The sequence below is a fragment of the Perna viridis genome, chromosome 13 (genome assembly GCF_037379345.1).
Source record: "Perna viridis isolate PV_CMFRI_1.1 ecotype Kerala chromosome 13, ASM3737934v1, whole genome shotgun sequence".
Lineage (NCBI taxonomy): Eukaryota > Metazoa > Mollusca > Bivalvia > Mytilida > Mytilidae > Perna > Perna viridis.
In genome coordinates, this window is record NC_142457.1 from 9,346,473 (window position 1) to 9,367,445 (window position 20,973).

The 20,973-nt window shown below is 33.5% G+C and overlaps 1 protein-coding gene across 15 annotated transcripts in view; it reads right to left on the reverse strand.

Annotated features, from left to right (window-relative positions):
- The window catches only part of LOC148599485 (uncharacterized), a 139,115-nt gene that overhangs the window by 26,649 nt on the left and 91,493 nt on the right, over window positions 1-20,973 (reverse strand). For 11 of the 15 annotated variants that reach the window (XM_088557599.1, XM_088557594.1, XM_088557598.1 and 8 more), the window contains 6 exons: window positions 18,704-18,889; window positions 13,586-13,792; window positions 12,076-12,684; window positions 3,248-3,380; window positions 1,815-2,031; window positions 153-1,068 (listed from right to left, as the gene is read on the reverse strand). In XM_088557599.1, coding sequence (XP_088413725.1) covers window positions 153-1,068; window positions 1,815-2,031; window positions 3,248-3,380; window positions 12,076-12,684; window positions 13,586-13,792; window positions 18,704-18,889 — 2,268 coding nt within the window. Of the gene's footprint in view, window positions 1-152; window positions 1,069-1,814; window positions 2,032-3,247; window positions 3,381-9,855; window positions 9,871-12,075; window positions 12,685-13,585; window positions 13,793-18,703; window positions 18,890-20,973 lie in introns of all 15 variants that reach the window. The other 4 variants (XM_088557607.1, XM_088557603.1, XM_088557602.1 and 1 more) reach the window with 2 other exon arrangements.

Genomic DNA, 20,973 nt, shown 5'->3' on the forward strand with positions numbered 1-20,973 from the left:
CCTAAACATTTTCTCAACCTAATTGAAAGATCCACCATAAGAAAGTGGAAGGTACTAAACCGTGATTAAGTGGAAGGTACTAAACCGCACGAAAGTGGAAAGTACTAAACAAGTGTAAATGTAAAGTATGGTAATTCATATCACTGTCTCACCTTTCTCTTTCAGCTGGATCTCTAGCTCGCCTCTTCTGAGAAACAGAATCATCCACTACCTCCTCAGCAACTTCAACAGTTTCAATCTCTGTGATTTCAATCTCGGACTGTGCAGTCCCATCTTCTTCTTTATGTAAAATTCCATTAGATTTTTGTGAATCCTTCATATCCTTTGATAGGGACTTTTTCAAAGCACTTTTTTCTGGCTCTATCACTTTGGTTTCAAAACTACTTTCCTTTTTCAAGATTCCTCGAGGTTCACTTGTCAATTCTAATGATTTATCTTTTTTCAAAACACCTTTAACATCAAATTCTTTCTCACTTTCCTTTTCCTCCGAGTGTTTGAGAATAGGTGTCAATAATAATTCCTCCTCAATAGACTTTCGCTTCATTTCAAAATCCTTTGATCTAACAGAATCATCAGATGCATCTACATGTTTTAAAATCGGTTTCACATCCTCACTTTTTCCTTTTTTGTCCTCACTTTCAGTTTTACGCAAAATTGCTTTGACACTAGATTCGTTTTTTTCAAGTTCCTCTTCATGCTTTAGGATTGGTTTTACAGCAGATTGTTCCTGACTTTTCTCCTCTTCGTGTTTAAGGATAGGTTTTAAAGCAGTTTGTTCTTGACTTTTTTCTTCTTCATGTTTAAGGATAGGCTTTACAGCTTTGAAATCATTCTCTTTCACATCATCTTCATGTTTCAATATGCTTTTACTTTCTGCTTGCTTTGGTATAGTATGAACTTCATCAGAATGTTTGAGAATACTTTTCTGCTCCTGGTCATGGTCTTGAGGATGATCAGGTTTGAGTATACTTTTGACATCTTTATCTGATGTTTTAGCACCTTCCTGTTTGAGAATTCCTTGAACTTCAGATGATTCTATGGCAACTTTTTCAGCAGATTTTAAAATACCTAAAATACATCATACATTTTTAAAACACTTTCAAGTCATAAAATTTAAGAACAACACATGATACACTTAAGAAATATAGAAATATTTATCACTGATTTCATGAGTTATGTTCCTTACCCCTAGGTCTACTCCTTAAGACATATAGATTTATTTATCACGGATTTCATGAGTTATGTCCCTTACCCTAGGTCCACCTCTGTAAGACATATAGATATATTAATCACTGATTTCATGAGTTATGTCCCTTACCCTAGGTCTACCTCCTTAAGACATATAGATATATTTATCACTGATGTTTTTATGGGTCACATTGCTAATTATGAATCTGAAGTAGGAAAACTGAGTAGTTGCATGCATGTACTGTGCTATAAATAGATGAAATCCTCTCTTACTTTTATATACAGGGGAAATACATTGTCTACTTAAAGTTTTCAATCTAAACTGCACAGAAATTTCATGAAATACCACAAACACTTTATTATTATAGAAAATTTGTAGGTTAAGAATCGAAAGAACACAATCAAATCACTACACTTGGCTTTTTTTGTCATTCTGGACATTTAGTAAACTTCACTGAAGATCAAAAACTGGTACAAATGTACTAACATACAGCAAGATAAGTTTGACTTTTGGCTGGTACTAAATCTAAGGATCATCTAACAAAGTATTATAGGTATGATTTTTACTTATTTTGTCTTTCTAAAAGTTTGTAGTTCATGACTATAGCCAAAGTGAGATAACATACCTTTCTTTGATTCATCAGATAGATCAGCAAGTGACCCATGCCTCGACGATGACCTTGACCCTGGCTGTGAAAGTGAGGCTTCAGCATGTTTAGCCATTATTTCTCTCTGAGCAGACAAAGACAACCCCTGTAGAAGCTCAGGATCAGGTGGTTTGGCCAGGCTCATGGCCAATGGAGAAATCTTAGCAGCTTTTTCAACTTCTTCAACTGTAACAGGCTGAAAATTTAAAGTAAAAGGTCATTTTAAGTGAGCAAACAAGCATTAGTCAAATTCAAAAGGATGAATTTATATTACATAATAAAATCTTTAAAAATACTCTAAAACATAGCAAATTAAGCCCCAATAATGTAAAATACAACCACAACCTAACAGGGTATGATGTTAAAGGTTGTCCTATTGCCAGGGACAAATGAAAATACCATTCAGACAAATAAGTTAAATCATACTTGCCCAGGGGACAACCAAATTTTATATATTTTTCAACATGCATTAACTAAAGGACAACCTCAATTTCAATTTGAGCAAGTGGCAGTCAAGGTTGATAAAATGTTAACATCATACCCTGCCTTATTGAATGAACATTTTAACTTTTCCACTAAAGATGGCCAATCCAAGAAATTCCTCAAGCACAATTTAGGACTGACCAACTTTGAAACTTTCAACAAGCTCAATTCCAAACAACACACAAATACCATAACCATTTATCAAGGTAAATAACATCTGTTTTCTGTGTCACACATTTGACCTAATTCTGTGTCACTTAACCCCACACATCTAAGATGTCAAATTCCTCATTAAATATTATGGACAGTCAAGCGTCCTCATAAAAATACACCACAGTGAGACATAGACTTATAGACTTATTGTGAATGAAGATAGTGACCCATAGTTAGCATTACAGGAAAAAAAAAACCACTCGGTATTACCAAAGGGATAATGCAATGATGATTTTTTTCAAATGCAGTTTCAAAGGGGCAGTGTAGTAATTAGTGTTGCTGTTCATAATTTGTGAGCAGTTGAATGTTTTTTAAGAATAACTGTGTGAAGGAGAGGGTGAAGTGCCCATCTTTGTACTGAATCCAGTTGTCCATTATTTTGCTTAAGTGGATATTGAATCAAAATGAATTATTTTGCATGTCTATACCTGTGTATTGAATTGAGACACAGTTTTGCCTACAAATTACTGAACTGTGATGCCATTATTTTGCCTACTTGGGACTACTAAATCAAGAAATTTTTTTTGCCTACCTGGGCACTGATTCCAGATGCCCATTTTTGTCTACCTAGGTACTGAATTGAGACCCCCATTATTTTGCCAACTTGGGTACCATTTCAAGAATGATTTTTTTTGTCTACCTGGGCACTCAGATTTCAGATGCCCATTTTTTTGCCTACCTAGGCATTGATTCCAGATGCCCATTTATTTGCCTACCTGGGTACTGAATCGAGATGCAAGCTTCCTGTTTTTTCGTCTTGCTATTGGTGGCGGAACTTTGGATTTTTCAACAGGCTTCTTATCTTCCTTAAGATTCTGGAACAATTGCACCTTCTCTGCAAGGCTACGTCTAAAAACAAGAGAAAGAATATAAAACAAACAGAGAACAACAATGGCTAGTATTACTGTATCCATCTTTACTGAAACACTATACAATCGACAAATAAATCCTGTCTAAGTATAAATTTATACTTGATTTCCTTCCTAATACCGGTACAATATACTGGTATAATATAACGAACAAAAAAAGTTCAAGGTGTCAACAATATGTTACTTAGTAAATCTACTTTTTAAAAAATTTTATTTCATTATTGTAATATAATGTATTTGATTGTGTTTCATGAGAGTACAAGTAGTGGAGCAGATAACTCAAAAAGGAAATAAATAAAACAGAAATAGAACAAAATCTGAAGTCAAGAAACAATGGATACTGAAAATGTCTACAGGGAATATAAAACAGTGTCAAAAAATACCAATGTTATCACTAGCCAAACATTTTTACCAAATTAATCTTTATATGACAATGTAATTTTTGGGAAATATCTCACGATCATATTCAAACAATAATGCAAAATCATCATGAATCAATATCGGATGATGGAGTAGTATATATATATATATATATATTCATACACGATTAGAAACAACCCACCAGGCAGTGATAATCATCAGGCATCCAAAAATATTTGCGAATGGGTACTGTTACCATGTTACAGTAGTACAATTTATACACAAAGCAATTTAAATGATGAGGTATTTTCCTTATATTTTTTTCAACATTACATTTTTACATATGATTTGCTGACAAGAAAAATGTAGGGTTTAAATTTCCTCTCTATCTGAAATCTGTTAAGTTTTCTAAATTCTAAACAGACTACATTTACTTCACAGAAATGTTAAAATATTCACAGGTCCTGATCTTTATCAAAACTTGTATTCTCATACTGTAAAATCTGTTTTAAATAAACCTTTAATCAAACAGAAATCTGTCAAAACCAGACATCTTCTGAAAGTCCCTTCATAAGATTAAATGTATTATGAACCAGTTCAAACTTTGTATACCAAACATCTGTCTAAACACAACAAATAAATCAATTTGAAAGGGGTTCAGTTTTCACTGTACAAATACAAAGGGATATAACTGCTAGTAAACATTTTGTAAAGATCTACTGGTACATAATATTTGTATGTTTTGATGATAAGATCTAGATCTATACAAATCAAATTTAAGGTATTAATTATCATTGGTGACTTAAAATTAATTACAATGTGGTGATTGTTTGTTCTGATAAATTATCATTGGGGTTGGCAATTGTTGAGCAGAGGTTGAACTGTTTATTTAAATGAAGGTGATAAGCTCACATACAAACTTGTAAAATATCCCTAGAATGTGTTGCACGTAGTCTTGACAATCAAAAATTGAAAATATATGTGATTTTGAAAAAGAAACTAATTTACTCCAAATAGGAAGGCAAGATTGAGAGATCATATCTTATCCCAAATGCATTCAAAAATATTAATTTCTGCAAATATTAATATAAACCTATTTACAGGGGTTATAATTTGTGCCAGTTAAATGACACAAGTCAAGTTCATAGTAAAAGCATGTTATTCACAAAATATGAAAAGTTGAAATCCTGAAAAATTCTAACACCAGTTAAACCAGACATTTTTTAAAGTAAATATAAATCTAATTATGTTTTTGACCTTGTTAAACCAAACACCTGTCTAAATAAACCAATTATAAAGTCTATAAGGGGTTCAGTTTACACAGGTTTTTCTGTTTTTCATTTCAATGGCAGTCATCATATAAAATGCAGCAATCAAAACTACGAGAAGTTTCTCACTTGAAAAACATAGTTATTTCATATGACAGTCAAGATAATTATTAGATTTCCTTATGTAAGTGGTCTATACACATTCCGTACACTTAAATATGTAACAGAAGTAAATTACCGGGTAAAAAATATAAATATTGCAAAATTCAGTATGCTGTAAAGTTCCCACGTTTCAAGGACCTAATAAGTAGGAATTTCAAGATTAAAAAGTCAATTGTATACAAGAAGTTCTTAAAACCAAAAAAAAATAGAAACAGATGTAAACCTTCTGTAATAGAAACAAAGAATTTAAAATGCAATAAGATTGAGAAAACTTACCTGAACACCCAAAATAATGATAAAACCACAACAACAATAAATTCTCTGACACACTAACCATAGAACTTCCTTTCCTTTTGTTTAATCTATTTCATAATGTCCCATAAAATAAGGTTGTACATACTTGTGAAAAAATGTGGGTGGCAAATGAATTCATGAGTACAACTATAGTGTGTTTCCTGATGAAGAATGAGAAATCAGGTCGGACACTACCCAGCATGAGTACAGCTATAGTGTGTTTCCTGATGAAGTATGAGAAATCAGGTCGGAGACTATCCAGGAGAGAGGGACATTACAAAAAGTACTATACAGAGGAAGATGTTAAGATGTTAATTGTTTGAGGTAAACCATCATCCAAAGCCAAAATATCCCACTTCTCCAAATCAAGAAGGGAGTAGATAGGACTGGAAGGTATGCTGAAAGTATATTTTGAAATACATCCCTGCTGAATGGATTCTAGACAGACGAAACCTCCCCCCCCCACAACCAAAAAAAAAAAAAAACAAAACAAAACAAAACCAAACCAAAAAAAAGAAAAAAAACCTTTTCCAGGACAAACTCTCTTTCAAAGAGAGGATTTACAACCAGTTTAAAAGAGCAGCATGGATACGACAGACCACTCCCTTGTATAGACATAGTATAGTATAGTATAGTAGTTAGGTCCAGACCTACGTCTTTTTCTTAGACAGTGAGGAAAAATTCTCCTACTTGCAAGGGTTTCATAACAGCAGTATCCAATGATGGCATTGGTAAAGATAGAAGTTACTACCTTCAATTACATATTGGATCAAGCATCTATTTTACTTAAGGCATTACAATTTATAAATGGTTGAAATTACTAACAGTATGGAATTCACGACCATATCTAGAATTTACCACCTCTTTGCAATTAGTTGAATAGTAATCAAGGGAACCAAGGTTATAGCAATAATCAAAAGAATGTAATCCAGGGACGAAGACCAGACATGGAAAACAGACATACACAACAAAGAACATAAAGTAACTAAAATCATACATACAAAGTAACAAAAGCAAATGAGCAACTCAGACTTAACTGGGAGCATGGACCAGGTGCACCGGTAGGGTAAGCGTCCTTTGCTTTTCTAGAAACACCCGCCAAGTTGCTAAAAAAGAAGTCAAGTCTGGGGTAGACAAATGAGGAAAGGAAAATTATGACTTGTTGAATAAATCAGTTTTCATGTTGCAGATGGATACACCATAACGATCCACGAGTTCATGATGACGACCATAAAACTTCTGTAGTGATGACTTCAATCTGTATGAAGGGGTGGATCCAGAGATTTATAATAGGGGGTGGGGCTATAATTTGCCCAGTTTTGCCAAAAAGTTACATGAAATTAACAATTTTTTTTTAATGTCAACCCCTTGAACACTCTTGCTATATCCCCAAACTCTTGAGCTATTGCATTAACCTATAGTAAAATGGACCCTATAACTTTTGTCTAATAGATATGACCTCTAAAGTTATAAGTGATGACTCACCACAGAGTAACACAGGGCATTAGTTCCATATTTAATTGGATTGTGTAAGCAAAGAAGGCTACCTTTTTGAAAAAAGAACTGATCTATTTGATACATTAGTACTGAGTAGTAGGGAGGAAGCATATACTTGGAGGTCTCGTGACAATTAAATTTCTGTCAGATATATTTTAACCATACAGTATTGAACTTCCTTAAAATTGTTAGATCTTTTAAAGGCAAATCAACATTTAAAGAACCACTTCAGTTTCCTGTTAAAGATCTTAAGACTCTAGCTGTGCCTGAGACGATGCGAAAAAAGATATTGAAACATAAGCAAATCTGGTGCACTGTACGCTGAGGTCATTATGTTACATTCAGAACCATAGAAACTGAATTATTTTTTTCAAGATTCTAGAGCACCTGGGTTCGCATATAGTTTCTACCCTAGACTTGACTTGGACTTGACTTTTTATCAGCAACTTGGCAGGTGTTTCTAGAAAAGCAGAGAACACTTACCCTACTGGTGCACCTGATCCATGCTCCAATTTTTAAGTGGAGTCCAAGTTGCTTTTATTACTTTGAATGTATGATTTCAGTTACTTTATGTTCTTTGTTGTGTATGTCTGTTTTCCATGTCTGGTTTTTGTCCCTGGATTACATTCTTTTGATTACTGCTATAACCTTGGTTCCCTTGATTATTTTTATAGTAGGGTTCATGCTGTTCATTTTCTGTGTGTACTTTTTTGTTTTTTTTTGTGTTGTATGATTTGTTCTCTTTATGTTGTTCTTTTGGTTTTCTTAATGCTGTCTTTTCCAAAGATGTCCCCTTCAGGGTTTATTTCCAAAGACGCCCCCTTCAGGATTTATTTCCAAAGATGTCTCCTTCAGGATTTATTTCCAAAGATGTGTCCTTCAGGATTTATTTCCAAAGATGTCTCCTTCAGGATTTATTTCCAGAGATGTCCCCTTAAGGATTTATATTCAGAACTGATACTAGTTCATACTTAGAGCTACATGTGAATTTAAAGTTTGATATACATGTGATAATGTGAAAAAATCTTCATTCTAAAATACAGTCAAAGCATAATACACAATGGACTGTCTCAATTACAAAAATTATAATTGTTACATTTAGCTTTAAGTTTGTTTGCATGGCATTAAAATAATAGATAAACACAGTCTAAAGTTTGAATGATATTGGTATAATACTTATTGAGTTACAGATTACACAAAGGAGGTGTCATTCCTCAGCATTAAATGACAAAAAAATGCCTGTGTTCAACATGCTGAAATATGAAGAAAAAATCAAATCAAATTTCTCCCTGATCCTAGAGTTGCACATTTTCAAGAAGTATAAAAACACAATGCTAATTTTGAATAATATTTGTATTATTCTTTTTGACATACAGATTACACAAGGTAGGTACCCACTAAGTCTGATGGACAGACAGACAGACGGGCAGAATTGAGCAGCTACTAGACTTACTTTCATCGTTAGGTGACACAGGTTAAACAGGGAAGAAAACACTCATAATATATATAGTCTTACTAGTTCCCCTTTCTAAAGCTTGCATATAAATACAGTATTTTTTCTAGCTATAAGCCTGTAGATAATCTGAATGTATTTACCAAACATTATACAATAGGAACATGATATGCAATTTATATTTTTTTCAATTCAAATTAAATACAAGGGAAAATTTGAATTTTATACTGAACATGGTCATTTCATCCCTGGATAGCAATGTAAACATGATAATTTATTTTTTAGGGAGGAGTTCAACTTTATATGGAGATGAAATTTCATATTAACTGTATCATAACAAACAATGAAAGAAGAGCTTACTTAAATGTTTAATGTTAAAAAGTAGAGAATCTACTGCCTGGTCATTCAACAATACAGTGAAACATTGCTTAACTGAACTCAGATTTGTTCATGCAGTTTAAACAGGTGTCCACTTTCCGCAGGTTCAAAATACATTTATACTTATATGAAAAAATTCAAAGGGTTCTGGTTAAATTGGTTTTTGGTTTGTTTTTTTGGGGGGGGGATGGGTTCAGACAGTTTTTACTGTACAATTAGTAACATAATTTTTGTAATAAATCAGGAAATCCCACATTTCTAACAGGAAGGAAATTAGGAAAAGGTCGATAGTCAAAATTATTTCACAATAGCTAAAATAGGGGGGTTGGTTTTGGTACTGGTTCCTGTTTCTATAGAACTTTAACACCATAAGAGTTCAAAGTATACGTGTACTAAACTATACTTAATAAATAGTTCTCATTTTGAAAGCCAACAGCACTATTATACTTTATTGATTTCAGGTAAAGTCAGGGTAACGTTGAGGTACATGGAAAAAAAACTTTAAAAAAAATAATATCCCTCATCACTACAAGAGGGTGCCTTCCCTTTTACTCTGATTTCATTGATAACTTGAGTAAGCTGTAACTCATTTCAGTAATCTCACTGACAGACTACTGCAGGCAGATCAGTTTTTGTGGATTCTGTCAAGTGAACATATTCGTGGGTATTGATTTTCATGGTTTAAAACAAAAACAAAAAAAAACAAAAACAAACAAACAAACTAACAATAAGTGGTTCATAGTGTTAAAAATTAATTTCATGGGACTATTTTTTGCATTTATCTGTCAACAGCGAAACTGTGAAAATTTGTATACTGCAAATATTAATATATTCACAGTATTTTGCCCTGAAAGTTGATACAAAATCTGAATTACTTAAAAAATGATTTCAATGCAATGAGAATCAAGAGAATGAATGATTTCTGTATACGTTATAAACACTACAACAGTTAGCTACACACAACACAGAAAACCAAAATCAATGAAAAAAAAAAATAATTTCTCACATTTTTCCATAAAACAATTAACTTCCACTATACTTACAAGTCTGTCTTGTTACTACAGAGTTGACACAATAAAACAGATTTTTATAAATCAATCATCACCTCAAGGTAATATTCAAAGAAACATTTCCTTTTATTTTGCAATAGTTGTAAGCATATATACATCACTGGATAAGATTATTTCAGAAACACTCTGCAATTCAGTCTTTAAAGCATTTTTAATCCAATGTGTGAGTAAATTTATCCTATTTTGTGTATACAACTAGAACTATGTATAAATATAAGTAACAGTAACATTTTATTTTGTAATTGCACCATAATATGAAAATTCCTCAGTTACATCCATTTCAATCCGAAACATCATGAAGTTATCCTCATAAATGTTCAATTTCACACTAGTTATCAGAGAGCTTCAAGCCAAATTTCAGATCAACAAAACTGTAAAAATCCAATTGACAAAGTACTGTTAAAATCATCAAATAACCTTCCCTCTAGCGAACTTTAACAAGACTTTAGAATTTGTTCTATACACATCTGTCCTGAGTTTCTTCCCCTATTCCTATAAAACCTACCAAGAATCCTTACCACAACCTTTTATGGCAGAATTAGATAGTAAATTAGCCCACTGCATAGGCTGTGACAATAATAATATAATTTTAAATCACTCCTATAATCTTTATGCAAACAGTATTTTATATCATATATCTATAGGATATAGTCTGTTTCAGAAAAGTGTGCCCTAAATATTGCATGTATGCATAGCCTAGAAAAAAATTTAAAGAGACAAATCTAAATTTTACTGAGTTTGAATTTCTTCTGAAAGGTACTTCCTTGCAAAATCATAATAAAAATGACGTTATCATGACTATAATCTGTTTCAAAAATGTGTGTCCCACGTACCACACACTGCTTCAAAATTGATAAAGCCCTATATTTCTTAATTTTTGTGTGACTCAAATTGTTTTCATAGAACTACATATAAGGAGAATGGATGTAGTGAATATGTCAAAGAGACAGCAACCCAAACGGGATGAAAAATGTCCGCTAAAGGACAGTCATGGGGCTTCAATTAAATACTGACACCACTGGATAGGCTCCAGTCTAAATACTGACACCACTGGATAGGCTCCAGTCTAAATACTGACACCACTGAATAGGCTCCAGTCTACCACTGGATAGGCTCCAGTCTAAATACTGACACCACTGGATAGGCTCCAGTCTAAATACTGACACCACTGGATAGGCTCCAGTCTACCATGGTGGCATGGTATTTGGGTATTTGTTTATAGTTTGTTAGTCTTTAAAAACAAAATGTTTTTGCTAGTTCTAATTATCATTTGAATATCCACCATGTGAGAAACTGTTTTCATAAAATAAAATTTTCATACTTAAGGCTCAGGTAAATCATATATTTACAAGTTGCTCAAGTAATTTACACAAGATTGAACCTGGTGAATCTAAATGCCTACAAAATCAACTGTCCTAACATGTCCTGTCACAAATATCTTCTATGGAGTTCATCAACATGCTTTTTACCATCAATCAATCCTCTAATACCCCCAACAACAAAAAAAGAAAAAAAAATTTCATTACAAATAAAATTATTAGGCAAACCAGATAGGATTGAAATAATAAAATTGGTTAACCTATTAATGTAAGAGCCAAAACAACCAACCAGGTGAGAGGAAAACGTATGTCTGTTCAGGGATTCATACCTTATAATAGTACCTAAACCAATTTAAATTGGTCATAGATTACCGATCAGTCATCAATCCTTCAAACTGATCCGTTAAACCAGTGATCATATCATGTGACTGCTGAGCAGTAAATATATTCTACAGATACTGTTGTTTGGTTTGTCAATTTTTATACATATTTACCTTGTGCAATAGATTTAAACATCAATTAATGACTTCTATTTTATATTTGATTCATTTTTAGAAAAGGTGTTTCTTAAAAAGCAGAGGACACTTACCCTACCGGTGCACCTGGTCCATGCTCCCAGTTTTTAGTGGAGTCCAAGTTGCTAATTTGCTTTTATTACTTTGTATGTATGATTTTAGTTACTTTATGTTCTTTGTTGTGTATGTCTGTTTTCCATGTCTGGTCTTTGCCCCTGGATTACATTCTTTTGATTACCGCTATAACCTTGGTTCTCTTGATTACTCTTTTTAACAAAATACAATATGTGGAATATATTAAAAGTCATATTAATCATTCAAGGTTTGTGAATACTAATGACACATCTTTATTTACTCACTTGGACTTTTCATCATGCTCCCCTTTCTCATCAACCTCAAGAACAGCTTTATTATCAGCATTTTCATCATCATCTGCAATTTCTGCAGCAGAATGGACTTCATCATCTGTGACAGGTAGTGTCCTTGACCTTTCTCTCTTCTTCCTGTCAATGTAACGCTTAGCACCACTCGCTGACTTCTCTGCCTTTTTCTCGGAGATTGTTTTAAAAATAAATGCCTTGGCTGAAACGCTCAGACGAGCTGGATCATCTTCTGTCAGTTCAGCATCCAAGCTTAAGCTCCTTGAACTGTCTGATTTTCCAGAATCATATCCTTCTAAGTCGGACCCAGACACAATTCCAGAATCAGCTTTAGAGTCTCTTTCACTTAATTTTCTCCTGAAAGACATGGAAATTTCCTGAGTTTCAGGGACCGATCCAAGTTCAGCTTTTGCAGGTAACATTTTTTTAAGAAGATCCCCAGACCCATGCCTTTGTGGTAAGTGACAGGGAAACTCTGATTTCTTGCAACTGAAGTGTGTATTGTCTGGCTTACTTGTAAGATTCTCAAACACATTGGAAGAAGCCTTTTTCAAAACCTCAGTACGGAAAGCCTGAACTGAAGCAAGACTGAAAAGCAGAGATAGGAGTGAGAAGTTTGAACCAAAGCCAAATGCAGTTGCAATCACTCATGCTTATAGGTTTAAATATTTCAGATAATCATAGCAGAAAAAAGCCATGCATTTATTACATAAAATTTGTATCTGGAAAAGAAAAGTATGAAAGCACATTAATTTTTTTATGCTCCACAAAGTAAGCCAGAATTCACAGGAGTAAACAAACATGGATACAGCACACACTCTCAATTCAAGAAAGGATGCAGAAATCATATAGATTCCCTCAAATATAAACTCAACATTTCACAAAAAGCAACAATTCATAAAGCTTTCACATAATTTCACTAAGAGTTATCTCTCTTTGACCACATCAATAAAATATACCTAAGGTCAAAAGAGAAGCAGATGCAGATATAAAGTCAATTAATGCAAGTACTGCACCTGCAAATAAAGATATGAGGTCTATAGGAATAAGGAGAAAACAGGTGTAGGTAAACATGGGAAAACAAATACATCACTGTCTTATTATCATGCATAACTAATTAGCAAGTTTACATGAGAAGACAGTTATATACGTTCTTCTGATCATAAATTTCGTTTTTATTGCATTTCATGAGATGAGTATTGCTTATTTGTTTTTGAAATGAACAAGTTAAAACTGAATGATAAAATGAAATAAATTGTCCATAATTTGTGATCTGATAACTTTATGACAATAAGGGATTGTGATTTAAGTTGTATGGGAAATTTCTTTTTAATAGAAATTTGGATGTGTTCTGAGGGACATAACACAGCTAACTTAAAATGAATATAAGTTAAAGAAATATTTTTTTTCATAAATAGGATTACGCCAAAAAAAAAAAAAAAAAAAAAAAAAAAAAATACAGGACATGTACCTCTGAACTGATACCTACTTTCCAGCCTCTTCCAGTTCCTCAAGAGTAACTGGCTGTGTTCTAGTCCTCCAATCATCACGAGGTCGTTTCTGAAAACTTTTCCGCTTCTCTTCGACTGAGGATGTTCTCTGTTCGGCAAGAGTATTCAGCTTCTGCAGGAGGTTGTTACTAGAGATTGCCTCCTCATCATCTACATCTCCTGGCTGTGAAGTGGTGCTTGCTGACCTGTCAACAAATTTATTGCGAGTCAGACAATTAATCTTGTTACCAGAGATTTGAGATCTTTGATGAACCTTCCCAATCTCCCTTGAATGATTGTGGTTTAAAATCATATGGTAGATATTTCATGTATTTCAGGACAAGAACAATCTGGCCAACTGAACAGACCCTGCTTTGTACTAGATGGACAAGCTGAACCATAACTTATGGAAAGAACAGCCCAAATGAGGGAATATCATTATACTTGGACACATTATTCTTACTCTGAGCCAACCAGTTATTCTACATTATATATACACTGACTGCTTGCTGGAAAATAAAGATTACCACTTTTCAAGCCTATTGCGTGATTCCGCCAGAGACTGAATCCTATGACCTCACGTACACAAGGCCAGCACCCTTCCATGAGACTACTTACCCTTTAAGACACAAGCTTTAGTCCAATTTACTACTTTGAATGCTTTAATGTGTTAAGTAACAATGACCCTGCAAAATATACTTTTAAAGAGAACTAAACAGACAAGGGTTCAAATTAGTGTTGGCCCCAGGTCCAAAACCCTCAATTTCTGACTTAGGACCTTTAAAATTTCTTTTCCAAGGTCCTGGACCTTCAACCTTTTTCACTGACAGTTCATTAAGAACTTTTGGTCTTCCTCATGTGGGCAGTAAATTTCAAACATGGAAAATCCTGGGACCTTTCACTCTTGGAAGTAAATTTGAAACCCTGAGCGCACTTCAAACTGGAACTATTTTAGAATTTTGTTCATTTGTTAAAACAGTATGTTTATACTTTGAATACCGGATACAAATTCCAAAGTAAAGTTTATAAACTTGAAGATATCAATAATTCCATATAAATCTCCACTTCCCAGAAACACAACCAAAACAATTTACAACTCCAATCAATAGACATGGAAGCTCTTCAGTGTAAGTTTTTGTAAGAATCAGGCAGATTTGTATAATCAGAAACATGCATGTCACAATCCCACCACCAATCAGACAATATAATCTTTCTCTATTTAAAAAGACCATTATTTGCTCTCTGATTTGCTAAGATATTTTTCAACAGAATGTAAGAAAAATCAGGTTTTTGACAGTTACCTGCCCTAGAGACATTCATCTTAATGCATTTCTATGAAATTAATACTCGATTTACCAAAATGATACAGAAAATCATGTGTTTCTCTTGATTCTGTCTGTGCAAATAGTCGAAATATACATAAAAATGGTGGTCTTTTTTTCTATACCATGTTTTACCTCCTACTTGAATCTTTACAGAGACTGACGCTGAAAAACCATGTTTTACCTCCTGCCTGAATCTTTACAAAGACTGACAATGAAAGAATCAATAAAAATCTATTATTTCTGTTATATAAACTTTATAAGAGGACTGAAGTAAACAAATTATCTAGTATGGCGGCTCCTGAAGTACCTAAATACAAAATGGCCTCCATTCAATAATATCTGCTTACAGTTTGAATGGAAATTAAACTGTAATTCATTCATATAAAATCTAGTCACTCTGTAGGTGTAAGTTCACTGTTTGTACAGTCAAAATTAAGGAGTTAAAAATTCAGATTCAAGATTTGACTTATTGCTGGTTAAATGAACATGACTATTTCATTCAAATGTACTTAAAATGGATTTCAGGGGCAGATTACTCTGTCATAAATAACAATTTTCTTACTTTATTCACTCCATTAAAAACTTTCATGTTTGCAGAGTGCCACTTTATAGTTAGATCAGTAAAGTTTTTACAAGCTTGTACCCGGTTTGACAAGTTTTTGATTAATCTTTCGAGAAACTAATACCTAAGCTCTCCAAAAAATTGATTGATTGATTGTTGGGGTTTAACGCCCGAGCAGCAATATTTCAGCTATATTCAGACGAACTCTCCAAAAAGAAGTCAGAAACAAAACCAAAATTGCCTACAATGTATGTTCCATCTATATAAAGCCACACACCAATTTTGAAATCAATCTGTCCATAGAGAGCCAAGATTTTTGTAACCATAATTTTAAAAAGGAAAATAGCAAAGACCCATGAAACAGGAAGTTGATAAAGGACAGCAGTCAAATTGGCTTACAATACATGCCCCATCTGGTCTCAGTATTGCTTTAATATTCCCACTGACCTCTAAAGTGAAGTGCATATTTTTAGGATTTAAAAAAAAATATGTAAATTGATTCAATAAAGCTTTCACTTATGTAGCATTTCTAAGGACAAGTGAAAAAATAATTTCCCACAAAAAAAAGTAGGATGAGTCCACGAAGATCAGACAGAAAAGTAGTCTTGAACTATAAATAGCCATTTTCTCTACTTTCACTTTTGTTTTGCACTCATCAAACCAACCTTCTCAGTGGAACATTTTTATGTTATAATGTATTAAATTTTCATAACAAAAAGTTTGTCAACTTATAGTGCTATCTTTCCTCTATTTTATAAGTCATTGTTCATATCTTTTGACAAAACATTAGTTTGTAGAAAGGCAAATAGAAAACTATATTTTTATATCATCCTTGCTTTGATGTACACCCGCTCAGGGATATGCAATGCAATACTGGTACCATCTACAGAAAGCAACACACAAAATTTGAAATCTATCTAACCACTGGGAGTGGAGATAATTGGTAAAACATTCCCACTGACAGAAGGACAAGGTGATTTCAATACAGTATACCAATACAATATACCAATACAGTATACCAATACAATATACCAATACAGTATACCAATACAATACATCAATACAGTATCCCAGAACAATATACCAATACAGTATACCAATGCAGTATAAATTCCACTCAGTAAGTTGTGTTATAATTAACCACTTCCATTCTTAGCAGGACTTTAAAAAATTCATTTATTTAATAAAACTCTCTAAGACATATACAGTGACACAAAACCCAAAAAATTAAACACTTCAATTCTTAGCAAGACCTAAAAAAATGTACTTAAACCCTCCAATAAAAATCCAGTAACACAAAACCCTAACAATTAACCACTTCAATCATCCTGATAATCCAATAATAAATAATTATAAACCTGACCTGAAGATTTGTTTATTCTGTATAATTGATCCATCATTTATCTTACAAGTGCTTGCCTGTGATATCAACAGCTATTTTAGAAACATCTGGCACATGTCTGGCTAGTAATGGAATGCTTATAGATTAGATCTCACTAACTAGATATTCTGATGGAGTTAGATATTGGACTGGGTCAAATTCTGCTGGATCTAGAGATATAGGACTGGGCCAAATTGTGCTGGAGTGAAAACAGCATTACATTTTACAACTTATGATTTTGGTCATCATTCATAGCTGAAGACTATATATATGTGATATATAGTTAAAAATGCAGTGAGCCAAATCATAATTGATGAGACATTAATCCAGGAACAAGTTACCTTTTTTTAAATTTTAAAGGTTGATTTCTATTGTGGGAAAGTAAACTTTTGTGCCAAACTTTCATGTCAAAGGCAGCAGTTTTAAGCCTTTACTGTGACATAAATGACACTAGATATGACCTCAACAAATGATGTGTTTTGTAGGAAGCAGAGACTGCTGATTACACCATAGGACCATAAGAAGCAGAGACTGCTGACTACACCATAGGACCATAAGAATTAGAGACCGCTGACTACACCATAAGACCATAAGAAACAGAGACTGCTGACTACACCACAAGACCATAAGAAACAAAGACTGCTGACTACTCCATAGGACCATAAGAATTAGAGACTGCTGACTACTCAATAGGACCATAGTTCATCTCTGTTTTTAATTGGAATTAACATTTCTGTACCCTTACCTTTTCCTGTGGAACATTTAAGTATTCTAAACTTTAAAAAAAAAATCACAGGAAAAACTCTAAATGAACTTATTCACCAACTAAAGCCTGCCTTCCAAACTTAACAAATCCTTTCAGTAATCCAATTTTTCTCCTTGCCAAAGGAAAGGTAAAACATAATAAATACCCCCCCCCCACTCCCCCACATCAGATCTGCACTTGCCCCAGGTGACGGAAAAGTGGAATCCTAGAACACGGCATTAAAAGTAATTCACCACTATATCTCAATGTCACAAAATAGGTTAAGCCACACATGTAGGAAGCTGAATATATTTCATGGCATTTCATCAAAATAATAAATGCTAAAATGGTGACTTATCCATCAGCTGATGAGCAGGAAACTAATAACATTTCTCCTCAATTTTTTTGCCAAAACTGAGACCTATTCATAATATGAAGTGCTGATGACAATGCACCATTTTGTCATAGCATGATGCATCCAAAACGTCTTGCCAAAACCTTTGAAGATCAAAAGCAGTTGAGTAGGATGTAGGCATAGGTGCTAACCCTTCCAGATTCTGTGAGAAATTTTGATATTAGTCTCAAAATCCTGGTCAGTCAAAAATAACACGGCAATTTGATCTTTCATTTTGAACTTTTAAACACAAATATGACATGATAAATCTGGATATTAAAACAGTGGCCAAACCCCTTTTGGACTGTAGAATTCATCCAGTTTTGGCAGGTGCTCATTTTATCCAGGTTCAGAATACATTTAACTGACACAATCTGATGTAAGAAAGTATCTGGTTTAGACAGGTTTTCTGTTCATTCAAAATTTGGTTTAGACAGATTTTATGTTTATTCTGAGTTTGGTTTAGACAGGTTATTCAGGGTCTGGTTAAGACAGGTTTTCTGTTTAGAGTTTGGTTGACATATTTCACTGTATCACATGATCATTATAAAGAACAAATATTGCATTTTCTTATTTAACATTAGTCTTCTTGATGCTGGTTTATTTTGGTGTATAGTTGAGTAAATTCGACCATTCAAATATCTTTAAATATTACACTGCAAGTGGAGGGTCACCATTAAATAATTGTGTGATATTTCTTCAATTCTTACCGCTGAAAAGCAGATAGTTTAGGAGTTGCTGCCCCTGATCTTGACTTGGGTGTAATTGGACATGAGCGGGTTTCTTCAAGTTTCGTCTCCATGTGAAATATCCTTTCTGTTATTGAGGGCATGTGTACCTCCTCCTCATTAGAATCTTTGGTGGTGGCGGAATCTTTTCGTTGAGCTTGCTCACGTCTGAAATATTTTATAAAGTATTAAAAATTGTATATTTAATACAAGAAAATTTCTGTGAAAAAAATATCAGTTTAGGTCAGATAGTAAATACCCTTCACAGGAAGGTGCCACGGGATTCAAAAAAAAATTCTGAGCCAACCTCAGTTACCTGTCATCATCATCAGTTTATATCCTGTGCTTGGCAGAGAAGCAGTAGCTAGGTAATTCAAAATCTTTGGTAAGACATGGGTGACACAGAACAAGGCCACACTGGAGACAAGCACGCTACCACAAGACTGTTCCATTCATATCAAAAATGAGTATGAACTACAGAGAAAGCTGTATGTGATGTGGCAGATCCACATTAAAGGGACAGATAAGGTGCAAATCAGAACTGGGTGTTTAAATGTAAATTAGAGAAAGCAATTAAATATCAATTCTTTATCAGATTGTATAGCATTCTAAAACACTCAAAAGTTGTATTAGCTAAGTGTCACTGTTGTGGAAGCTAAAGGTGCTTAAAATTGAAGATGTGAACTTGTCATCAGTTCTTTTATCGAGAGTCAACTTCTTGCTAACACTCAGGCTGTTTCCCTCAAGGAGGTAGACCTAGGGTATGGGAGAAAACTCTTGAAATCAGTGATATGCTTGTATCATATTCAATTTCATGAAAGCTTTTCAAGCTTTCATTTGAAACAAAATAAAATCAATCCAAGTTACTTTGATGCTTACATGAGATTGATGTAAAATGTTGAATACAAACGGTCTACCTCTTAATTATCCATCACTCCTTTTTCCATAATCATACAAGATTCTGCAATATGAGTTTTACCACATATTTATTGATTACCCAATATAAGGAGAATTGATATGGTGAGTATGCAAAAGAGACAACACCCCCACTGGGATGAAAAAAGTCTGATGTCTGTTACTTTTTTAAGGGTTGTAGGAAGGGTGTTGTTAAAAAGAAGAACAAATTGACTCTGAGCATGATTTGAAAAAAAATACAGGATTGAATTATATGAAATTTTACATATAGGTGTACTTAATAACAAATATGACTTTACCTAAGATCAGATATAAAAGTTACTTACATAAACAAGATTTCTAACAATATGATATGACAAAATTATGAGAAATGTCAGCAGCAGGATTTACGAAGAATACATGTAAAATTCAGGAAATGTTATGGGGAAATAAACAAGTCTTTACCTGGAAGAAATTTCTGCAGAGATAAATACTTCTGATATTCCCATGGTACATAGGACACCATGTGCTACAAAACGATGCCTGCAGCAGGATGGATATAACTGAGGATTTATTTATATGTTTACACAGATGATACATGTGTTTGTTTTACTGTGTAGTCATCAATAGAATAAGTCTTAGGAAGTACAGACATGAAGTTCAGTGTGGGCTGGATGTTTTTGAGGTCAAAAGGTCTTTAAACTTTGATTGAAAGGAGAGGCAATAGAAAACTGTAGTTGGAATTATAAAATTACAAGGACATTAAAATCCAAGTTGAATGACTGTGCATTCAAATGTTGTAGAAAATTACATTAACAAGATTTATTGTATTACATATACAATATTTTTTACAAGTAGATTGTTTGTATATAATCATGATTTCATGGCAGGCACAGATTCAACAGGGGGCGGGTTTTTTCTTGTCAAGTGCCCCTCTTTTTTTTGGAAAATTAATTTTTTTTAATGAAATCTTTTACTGTTCACAAATTTGACCCCAACAAATTTTCTTGCCTTGCTTAGCTTGGCATTTAATTCTATTTACATCCCAACCTGAAAGTTGGATCCGCCCTCACATAGCCACAGTTTTCTGAAAAATAACTTTTCTATTCCAGTAGTTTGTAAACTTGGAACATCTTACATAACCGGTACTTGCTTAAACTGCTGACATCATTTCAGGAAATCTAAGTAAGTTTATTGGTCCTGGTAGGGAAACCTAAATTTTAACATCAAAGTGACATTGGCAATAGAATAAATGGTTTTAATGGTACTCACTGATTTACACTTTATGGTCATGTATGCAATGGCTGCAATGACTGAAGAAAGGCTGATTGATTGATTGATTGATGTTTTAACCTCCT